Source organism: Rhodnius prolixus, unplaced genomic scaffold (assembly GCF_049639745.1).
Source record: "Rhodnius prolixus isolate KJV_2025 unplaced genomic scaffold, Rpr scaffold_6, whole genome shotgun sequence".
Taxonomy (NCBI): Eukaryota; Metazoa; Arthropoda; class Insecta; order Hemiptera; family Reduviidae; genus Rhodnius; species Rhodnius prolixus.
The window spans coordinates 28,186,610-28,198,078 of record NW_027411634.1 but is presented as its reverse complement, the minus strand read 5'-3'; the positions used below and the strand labels follow the sequence as shown (position 1 = coordinate 28,198,078).

General features: G+C 29.4%; 1 protein-coding gene across 8 annotated transcripts; it reads left to right on the top strand.

Moving 5' to 3' along the window:
- The first annotated feature begins 6 nt into the window (after positions 1-6).
- On the top strand, positions 7-8,288 carry LOC141461106 (palmitoyltransferase ZDHHC16). Of its 8 annotated transcripts, none has more exons than XR_012462609.1 (11): positions 7-193; positions 260-407; positions 483-674; positions 775-892; positions 2,508-2,716; positions 2,798-2,903; positions 2,990-3,111; positions 3,772-3,842; positions 3,920-4,039; positions 4,130-4,202; positions 6,590-8,288. XR_012462609.1 is itself a non-coding variant. In XM_074141806.1 (10 exons), exons 1-9 carry the CDS (start codon positions 159-161, stop codon positions 4,029-4,031), a joined length of 1,113 nt encoding a protein of 370 aa, XP_073997907.1. In that variant the 5' UTR covers positions 7-158; the 3' UTR covers positions 4,032-4,039; positions 6,590-8,288. The 8 variants fall into 8 exon arrangements, 5 of the variants coding, with proteins under 5 accessions (XP_073997907.1, XP_073997909.1, XP_073997908.1 ...); XR_012462608.1 differs by having other exon boundaries at positions 4,127-4,202; XR_012462607.1 differs by having other exon boundaries at positions 3,920-4,202.
- Positions 8,289-11,469: the final 3,181 nt, after the last annotated feature.

The window sequence follows — 11,469 nt, the reverse complement described above, 5'->3', positions numbered from 1 at the left end:
CTGTAGATAACCATGCATGAGGTTACGTGTAAGACGATGATAGCTGGAAAATATTTATTTATGATTCCGTTATGAATTTAATTTATTTTTAGAAATTAGAAAAATGACCGAAAATCTAAGATTTATTTTCAGTAGTACAAAGCACTTCATTTAGCAAAATGGAGTGGCTTTTAGGAAGCTTTAGAGAAATAAGGTAAGCAGATTGGTTTTAGATATTATCATATTATTTTTCAAAATTTATTCTATTTTGCTTTTATAGAATCAGAATACAGAGGCAGTCGAATAATTTAAAGTTATTCTTCTACACATTTTTTTACAATCATCATTTGGATGCAAATTATGTCTCTGATATTTGTATGGAACCTATATTTTGGTTTGTGGACAATTTCACAAAATTTCTAGGTCCTGTAAGTATCCTATTCATTTTTTCAATACTGAAGCCCTAGTTGATTCCCAATTTAATTAATAATCACAATTTAAAGTTTTTTGTAGCTTGTGTAGTTCTATTGATGACCTTAGTAATTATAATTGCATATTATATTGGATTACCATATTGGTGGAATAGAAATCCCCAGATAGCTGTAGTTCTAGTCATTATTGGAAATTGGCTTAAGGTAAACACGTTATTCCACTACTACATGGGCGTTGTCACATCTCCTGGACACCCTCCAAAGGTGATATTTTGTTAAGTTAAAAAGCTAGCTTGTTGTAATCATATATACGTATTATTTATTTAGACAAGGCATTATATTTTGTCTTTCCATTTTATTTCAGGGAGCTTTAATTCAAGAAGCAGTTAGCATTTGTAGAAAATGTATTGCACCTAAGCCTCCACGTACACATCATTGTTCCGTGTGCAACAAATGCATTTTAAAAATGGACCATCACTGCCGTATCCTCTATTTGCAGTAGTAATGTCTTTTACTGTTTTTTAACTATAAGAAGTTACTGCTCCTTGAAAATATTTTTTTTTTAGTTTCTTAGAGGTCTTTGAGAAATCAATAGCACAAGACTGAACTGTTTTTTTTTCCTGTTTACCCGTGGTGCTAGGATTTTCTTGAGCTACATCTGTTATTTTTTCTTTCCTCGATCTTTTTCCTTCCCAACACTGTAATCTTTTTCAGTTATGTTCTTCGTGTTAAGGGTCTTCGAGAAATCAGGGGCTTATCTTGTAGAAGTGGGTATTTGACACTTCAGCACTCATACTACCCACTTACGAACCTGTAGAGGAAATTTTCTGTTCGGTTTAACTTTCCAAACTGTAGCTCCTTAACTATCACCCATCACTTAACTACTATGGCCCATCGCTTAACTGCTTTTGGATAGTTTTAAAAATATGGGTAAATTAAAATGGTGGTAATAGCAACTGTAAGAAAAAGTAATCAGTAATCACATTATATATTTTCACTTTTCTCTAAAATTCATTCCAAGTACGGGTGGGTTTAAAGTCTCATTACCCCGCCGGTTCCTAGTGTTGTGCTTGCTATGGCGAATGGCACTGTAACAATAAGAATCTGTGACGATTTATCAAATGCGTTGATGCCGAGGCTACATTGATGAATTAATTCCTTAGAATAAGTAATGATAAATGTGATTTTTGAATGTTTGATCGTCAGTCTTTTAGAGATGTGACGAAACTATGTTCTCTCCCTGTTTATTACCTATTAGGATTTTTTAGTGGTTTTTGCAATTTAAAAGAGCTGTTTATTGTAAGAAATTTTCCTGGTTCTAATTGAATTTTTTTCGGTTCATAATTATATAGGAACATTTTCACCTATTCAACGTAAATATATCCAATTCGATTGCTACGTTATTTCATTTTGAAATTATGTTTCTAAAAATTGTCAAAGATTTGATTTTGTACGAACATTAAGAATAATTTTTAAAGGCAGTTTAAATTTTCCTTGTACCTCAAAGTACTGGGTAAGTATGTTTTATTTAATTTTCTGATATGAAAATGCTGGGTTTATGATTATAGTTATGCGCATTGAATTTAATTATACGCATTAATTTTAATTATCGCATTGATTTTTAAAGTCCGATTACAAACAATAATTTTGTACCATGATTGGTTTTGGAATAAAGAGAAACTTATGGCGATCATTTACTACTTCATTTTCAAAAACTCCCCAAAAAAGTTACTGGTCTGTAATCGGACTTTTTACTAGACTCTGCGGCGCATTTAAGTAGTAGACGTTCTGTAAAGGGCTAGAGATTGCTAATTTGAGCAAATGTTGAAGCCATGTCCGAGGAAACTTGAGTAGATAATAGACTGTTATTTGTTTTCCCTTTTTTTTTTTTTTTTTGTTATGGTGCACTTCTTTTTTACAATAAATTTTGGTGTCAAGTTATTATTTTAAAATCCAGCAACTTTCTTTTAAGGTATTTGTAGCCCCATGAAATTTTAGTTTCTTTGTGAAAGCCTAAATTAATTATTTACTATTATTTAAAAGTTAATACATATTATTTGTTATCAGTGCTCATAATTTCCTTAATTCTTAAATAAGCTTGGTTGAATAATTGTGTGGGACATTACAACCACAGATATTTCTTCATGTATATGGTTTTCATAGCTTTAAGTACCCTATTTCTAATGGTATTTGGATTTGACATTGCGTATACTGAAGTTTGGTTACAAAATATTGATGAGGACGATGATGATAATATATTTGGTCATCCTGTTCGCTTTAACAATAATTCTGAAATTATACCTGTTGTAAGTGGGTTTTATTGATTTTTTCTAATTTATTAATTATCACAAGTTGTACTGAAATGATAAATTCATAATAAATTTTAGCCAGAATGGGACAACAATACAAGTAGTGAGTTACCTATAACTGAAGTACCAACAGAAGTTGTGTGGAGACGCAGAGCAATTACTTTTATGGCATTTATTTGCAGTGGTAATGTTTCTCAATAGAGTAGTAAATATATGTATAGAATAAAAATTTTGATATAAATTTATTGCTAAAATATGTTCGCTTTGAAGGTGCATTTGTTGCGTTAACGTGGCTATCTTCATGGCACGCTAGACAAATAGTTTTTGGAGAGACTAGTATTGAAGCGCATATTAATAAGGCAGAAGCTAAAAGATTCGCAGCTTCTAGCAAGGTATTTTATGAATTCGTTAGTTTCGCTCTAATAATAATTATATGAATTACACAGAGAACAAATGCATTAGTAGTGCAATTACATTAAAAAAGATTGTATAAACGGATGCAATCCTATTAGGGAATAAATGCAGGCAAATAGTGCCCCTTGTACGCTGTCTATTCTTCACCTCAGGCGTCAAGAAGAATCGTCCAGCCGAAAAAACTGGGTTGACGTTACGGATACTACGAATAGTAATAGTACTTATACAGCACATGATGGTCGAATCTCCCAGTGTTTTGTACAAACCGAGAGAATTCATTCAAATTATTGGACAAAGTTTGGCCCACTCCTCCCGAAGGCAAGAAATCTAGTTTTAAAATAGATTTATAAACCTTCTAAAAAGTATTGCGCAGATTCTTTAGACTCTAGCACATTTAATTAGTAGACGTTCTGTGAAGGGCTAGAGATTGCTAGTTTGAGCAACTTGTTGAACCAATTCTCGAGGAAACATGAATAGATAATCCAGAAATAATTGCTGACCTTTAAAGTCAGTTGTTTTAAGTCTTAAGCTTCGGTTACCTAATTTTCTCTGATCTTTACATCTAGTTTTCACTGCCTATATCTTCATGATACAGTATTATTGAGTCAATTAATGTTGGTTATTGTTTTTAAATTTAGGTTTACATAAATCCCTACAACTATGGGCCAGTAGACAACTGGAAGATTTTTCTAGGAATTGGAAATGGAAAGTAAGGAGAGAAATAACCATTTTACATTTTTAATTTGTTCGAGAAACTTGGTTAATTTGTTACGCATTTCTTTTCAGATCATGGCTCCATGTAATCTTCCCTTCTCCACATCCTCCATTTGGAGATGGATTAACATGGGATTCAGTCCATTCAATGTGTAGAAACATTGAACATAAAAAAATACCATAAAATTCGTTGTGAGTTGATATATTTGTTTCTTAAACTAATTTTAAAAGTTGTCAATTTCTTTAAGTTGCATAATGTCAAGTAAATGAAAATGTCAGCAGTCTAGGCACTGGCGAGGAGTACATAAGAATGAAATGTTCTATTTAAAATTCAAGAATAATAATGCAACTTAGGGTAAGTAACGAGATCTTACCAGAGTTAAGGTGTATTATATTTCCTGTAATGTTTTAAACCTTTAACAAATCTTTACCACATTTTGTTCTCCCAAGCAGGAATGGGCATTATTCGAAGGATTTGAATCACAAGTAAATTGTATCTGTATTTTAATCAAATTTATGGTCACAATAAAAATGTATTTACTTTTAATTAAAGCCCATTTAAAAGATAACCTTTAACAATTTTTTCGGATTCTTCGAACAGTGCCCATTTCTGTTCTCAAGCTCAATTAACAATATTCTCCGCGGTCATAAGCAAAAAATATTTTTAAAATTCAATAAATGTGATTGATGATCTTTTTTTTCAGTGAAATAAACATATAATATTTTGAATTTATTGTTCTTATTTATTTATTCGGTCAATAAATCAACTTAACCTAAATTAGGTTATTGTGGAATTGAAATTAAATATTTCATTAGTTTCTGTAATTTCAATTATATTGTTTGTTTTTATTTTTAATAATTATTCTAACAAATATTTTAATATTATAGTAATGTAATTATTATATATATGGTATAATGTAGATCTTGAAGAAGACAATAAATAAATTTGTCTAATCGTTGGAAGAAAATTAGAGTTGATTTTTTGACCGAATCGTCCGTACTGTGAATCCGCAATATTTAATATTAATTGGTCTCCAATAAGTAATACTGTTTGAATATACATTTGTTTTACTGTGCAACTGATTGTTTGAAAAAGCTTTCAATATGTATTGCAGAGGTAGTCAGTCTCATCCCGAACGCTCACTAGTTGACGAGACAAGCTTTCAGGGTGATGTTTGTCGAGTTTAATAGTGGCGGACATGAAAACCTACAGCTTATTAGCTAGACTATTGTCTCCGTTTTATCCAATTATGCGGAAAATGATATTCAATTTTTTTAAAACTTTCCCTACTTCATATTTTGCAGAATTACATATCTCACTCTTAATTGATGTTAATCGTATTTTTTCTTTATGAAAAATGAATCTGATGTCAAATATTTAGTTTTACCTTATCGCATTAGCCTCAAGGATATCATTATTAATTAATTTGAATTTATAGTTATTATATTTAATTTTCTTTTACCTCTAATTCCTCAGTTTCCATATTAGTGGGCGCTGAACTGGAAGAAATGCAGAAGTGCAGCGTCAAAATTGAATTTTCTTTATATTCAAACCAAACGCAAATTCCAAATAAACAGATAAATTTCTTCACATATTTTCACTATTCCTTCCTTCAAAAATTACGAGCACTAAATAGTCAGTGCGGAAGATAGGCGGCAAGAAAGTTTTACTACCAGTAAAGATACAAAAGTGGGCGTTAGATATAATAATGTTGACTACCGCTGATACATAGTTAACAATTAGCTGAAGATTTTTGTTACAGTTTTTTCTCCTATTCTTTATTCTCATTAATTTTTTGTTTGGTTTAACAGTTAACATAAGTAACTTAATTTACCTTAAGTTTGGTTCTTTAAGTGATTTAGTTGTAACTTTCCTTTTATTTATTAAAGGATTTATAACTCATAAGTTTTGCTTAACTCATTGTTAAAATATTTTTTCTATAAACAAATAAGTAAATGACCAAGTGTGTTGAGACTAAAAAAAAGAAAAGTTAGGATCAATTAGAATTAAATCGTTAATTACCCTCTGAATGATAAAAGTAAAAATAATGTGTTACCACATTTTTTATTAAACAAATTTTTGAATTTAATTTGCTGTATGTTAGTGTATATTGTGTTTTAAATGAATATTGAGGATAGGGGAAGATTTAACTCCAGGATAGAAAGTGCAATGGGCTAATTTAAATGTATTTGTCCCAAGTGCAGCAAATTGCGCTTGGATTTTCTCTTTCTAGAAGCCATTACAGATAATAACTGGTGACAAACTCTGTTATGATAGATTTAGTTTGTGACCGACTGAAATAACGTTCCTCAATGTTTCTTTCTATTTTTAACCTGCTTAATAGTTGGTAAAATATAGGCCCTAAATTATGGTTAGGAGTTTTATCAGGCAATTGCAGATTGACTTTTTTGTAGATTGATTTCTTTTTTATTTCTCTAATTTTCGGCTAAAATGTTTCCCTGTCTTACGCGATACAATTTGTAAGGTCAAAACGTACACATAAATAAATTGATTTTATAAAAATACTGTCAGGCCATTCATTTCTGATTAAAATCAATTTAACAATCTAGAATTATCTGAAAATCAATAAATAAAAGAGGATTCAGATATGATTTTTGTATGTTCCTTGAGTAGCTATATCAATTTACATATTGAATTATAAAAAAGTATGCTTTAAGCAATAATAAAATGATTTTATCTCTCCAAAGTCAAGTCTTTTTCATGTTTTTTCTGTTTTCCAGATTTTAAAACTGAAAAAATTGCATTGAATAAAAAAAAAGGAGAGGAATTTGTAAGTTAGTTGAAAAGGTAACTTTTTTTGTTTATTAGGAATTTATATTTTTCGAAATAACATTTCTGCTTCTTTTTTTTTTTGAAAATAATACACCATTTCTTATTTTAATTAAATTAAGGCATTAATTTTTTTATAAGAAAGACCGAAAAATACTCTTCGCCGCTAACAATTTTTTCTTTTTGAGAAATTGTACTTGAGCAGTTTAAAAAAAATGAAAAGTGAAATTTATTTAGGAAAAATAAAGCAGAAAAATAGAAAAAAAGTTATTCAGAAGGTTGTAATATTCAATATTTCATTTAAGATGAGTGTTACTAGATTTTGAAAAAAATAAAGATTTTTTTTTAAAGTAAAGAAATTAAATTTTTTAATTAATTAATTATGTTTAATTAAGTACTCGAAACACAAAAGTACAACTTCCTTAAAAAAATATATTAAAAATATTTTGCGGTTTTTAGAACTGAAAAATAAAATTGAGTTTAATAATGAATATTTTTTTATAAAAAAAGGAATAAACTTCTTGTCCTGGAAAACATATCAATTTTATATTTACTTTTAATGATGTCAGATAGTTTACATTTATTGCCCTAATTCTTCATTCAATTTTGAAAATATATGTTTATCCAGTAAGTTCCGCTTAAACTTACTCCAAGTTCATTAATATTTAAAAATTATAAAATATTAATTGGTTGCTCAGTATACGCTGTACGATGGATAATAAAACATATTGTAATATTAGTATAACAATTAAACTGAGCGCAATACATTAAGCATGCCTATTTCATTTATTGATATATTTGTAGATATTTAACTGATTCTTTAAATGCTTTTGAAAATATAAGCATTTCTTTGCGAATGTAGTTTCATATTTTAGAATTAGGTATCGCTAGATTTTGACAGTTAATTCATGTTATTAATTGAGTATTGGATTCTAAATAATGATCAATTTAATGCCAATTATGTATAAATATACCATTTTTAGATGATGTTCAAAAATAGAAAAACTAAAACAAAAAATACATAATTTTGAAATCATTAAATGAATTGCTTTTTTAAAAATTTTACTAGAGCCTATCTTTCGCTACAAAACTGAAGCTTTCAATCAGTTTTAAAAATGCAGTTAATTCAACTTGACTATTTCACCCTTGTATTAATCCCTTTTTGTTATGTTTTTTAAGTAAAAATAAATAAGAGGCAAACTACAAGTCCCAATGTTTATCCGAAATTCATAATTTGCTTCACTCTCCTAAGAAAAAAAAAAATGTATTGTTATCATATCAGATAATAAGTTTTTTAAAAAAACTTCAGGAACATATTAAATTTACAAGGGCACATTTATCTGCGATATTGATAAATTTAGATTTAAGTTAAAAAAAAAAAAAAATTAAGACTGTTTCATATTTTGATATTCATCGAAGTAATATATATTAATTAAAAATATGTGTGCGCTATTTAAAAAATAAATACAAATAATCACTGATTAATTAAAAGAAATACTATTTTAATTGATGAATGTATGTAAATAAGTATTGAAATTTATTCGATTTAAGCACATGTATTAATAGTAACTTTGTACATAAGTGAAATCACTTCTTTCATGTCTTTTACTTGTTCTCAAAACGTTACTAATAAACTTTTTCATTATTTCATTTTATTTCTAGTTCTGCCCCTTAATTCCTTTCTATTCTAATCAGCAGAGTATCAGTAAAATGCATTTTTTTTTTCTATAACAGTATGCATTGAATCAACTTAAAACTAGATACATTCTTCATTCTTCATTGAGGGTATCAAGAACATTTTTTAGTCTTAACTAAGTTTCTAATGTAATCTGTAGTTTCGGTCAGATTTGAATTTCGAAAAGTAACCCTTTTGAAATTGACGATATAATTATTTAAATCTTTTAAGCTTTAACAGGCATTAAAGTGATAAGTACATCATGAGTAACATGTTCCTTCACACCTTCTCATTAAGCTATTATGCATTTTATTATGATCGCGAACATGTTGGAACACAACAAAAGTCGTGTTTGTCCCAGAATTTTGTACATATATCTCTTCTTAACTAGCTGATTTTACAATTCTGAACATTAATTATTCTGTCAAGCTGGGAGGATGCTTACTCTTCCCTCTAAAATATTGTGTTAGTATAATTTTCGACTCTGCGTGTTTAATAATATAAAAGCGTTAAATGTATTGACAAAATTTTGAATTCGTAGAAAATAAGTGAGTGGATTATTTCGAAAATGTGTCCTAAATTTCTGCTAAACTTTCTATTTATATCCAATGTTTTTGTGGCATAATTTTCAGAGAAAATTCATTTTTAGCGTTTACAGATGTGTTTAAATATTTCTACAACAAATCGGTAATTATAAGAGAAAGTCGTCTCAGATTCACACCAGATTTTGAATAGAGTCTTGAATAGAGACATTGAATTTATGTTATGTTACGCTATTTTTTTTTTGCTCTAAATGGCTCTGCGATTCTGGTTGCCAATGCCTCAATTCACCACGAACAAATCTCATCGACCGAAACCTTTTAACTTACTGCAATTCCTCTTTCATTCTTACTCTCTCCAATAATTGTGACAGCAGAGTATTGTTCCCTTTCCTCAACCATCTATTATCCTGAACTAAGATTGCTGATTCAATCTGTAGGCCCTATTTTATTGGTACAGCCAGGATTGCGTATACTCAAGGTTTCTCTCAAACAATCTCATCCTTCACATAAATTTCTTTATCTCTCCTGATTATCCAACCTTTAGTTTCTTAACTGCATTCCAGAAATCGTGGAAATCTTTGTAGCGTCTGGCGCAGGAACCGTATTTAAAACCTTTCAAACCTAAATGAAAAATTCTCTGACCATTCTTTTGTGCTCTTGAATCTTCACATAATTCCTGTACCCATACCTTCTAAGCCATCAAAGCCCAGTTAATTGTGATCTATTCCAGCAGATCCTAAATGATTCTCTTAGTATTAATTTCTGGCTTTAAAGTGCCAGTGAGGTAGAAGAAGCTGTTCAGCTTTTTAATTCAATGTGTAGCAGCATAATAATCCTATTTCTTACACTGTGTATCCTACTAATACCGTACCAAGCCTCCCTAACTAGATCTGACCGTTCTTAACCGCCAAACGCCGAAAGAGAAGATAGCAACATTCTCGTTATCCTTCAGATAAAAGAATTTTTTGTATACCCTAACAAACTTCCTTCCCTTCCATTTTTTTTACTAGACTAGTACCCCCTCCGGAAGTCTATTTATTATTGAAAAATTTCCTCGAAGAAAAGCAATGATCTCATAACCACCAAAAAACCCATCAACTTCCTCAGAGGATCATTCCCTTTCCCAAACTCCTATTACTAGCTAATTAATACTTCGATAATATTGCCAATTCATCTTCCTACCCTGATCCTACTTGTGTCAGTCACTAAGATTGTACAAAACCTCATTGTACCTTGATTGAATCAGAATCGTAAATGCTTACTATTTCTTTATTCGTACGCTCCAAAACTTTATATACCCTTCATCAATGAAGTAGTATTCCACCCCGATTCCCAAATTTACTTCTTTAAATACAAGGATACAAAGTATGTAGCCTACTTAATGTAATTTAGTGTGTAATAAATTTTATTTATTATCTGATTACAGTAATAATAATTACGAAAAAATATTATTTAATTTTTTTATTGTATGATACTTCAATAAGTATTATATGGATTAGGTATGCTTAAATCTTCTATCTCATCTCATATTCGTACGCTGATGGTAATCGAATTCTTAATCTTGCTTGGAACCTTTGTTCTGTAACTTTTCTTATCCCTGTAAATTGAAATTTATTACTTTGGAAATGAATACATACTTATTACTTCATTAAAATATATATTGCTAAATTGGTTTTATAAATCTTAGATTTTACCAATAATTTTTACTATTTATACACGTAAAAATGGTAGTTTAAGAGTTAATGGCAACCATTGTATTTAGAAGGAATTAGCAAAATCTGGAGCCTGATTCTGTAACTAATAGGTTCAGTAAATTTGCGATGAAGGGAAGGAATTAGCTTAGTGGTTAGATTCTGAATCGGATCAGCTGCCTACCCTTTTTTAGAAAAGGCCCTAGAAGCAACTTATAGCTCTGACCAGTGTTGGACAAGGTTATCTTTAACGAGAGTACACTACCCGGAGTCTAGCCCTGACTAAAAAAGGCTTCGGGCGCCAATGACCTCAGAATTTATGTACCTTAATAAAAAATAATATATTGGAAAACGATTCCCTGGAGATCCCGCATAATAATAATTAACAAATTTCTTTTACTAATGTTTAATACTGTGTGGAAATACTCAAAAGTAATATTTAAAAAAAAACTATCAATTTCGAGGTCAATAATCTCAATTTAAGTTGTCTCCTTTTGGCTTAATAAGTCATAAAATCTACAATATTGACTTTTTCTTGAATTAAAGTAAAACATTTTTTTGTTTTAGTGCTTCACTAAATTAATTTCACTCGTCTCCTTTTTTATTTACTTCCATAGAGATTGCATCTGTGTAAGAATAAATCGTAGTTCACATGTAATGTGGACATCAGAATCATGAATTAGTTAAAATAGTAATAAGTAAGGTAAAATTAAGTAGATGAAATATTTTGTTGTCTTCGCATCACTGAGAATCAATATAATTTTTAGAAACATTTTTATTCAAATATATTGTTCAATCCTGTGAAATATTAATATTTTAAAATATACCCTACAATTATCTTTGCAAATATTGTAATAATTGGACCTACAAAGAAGTTAGACTGATTGAAAAAACATTCAAGAAACTAAAAATAATAAAAAACA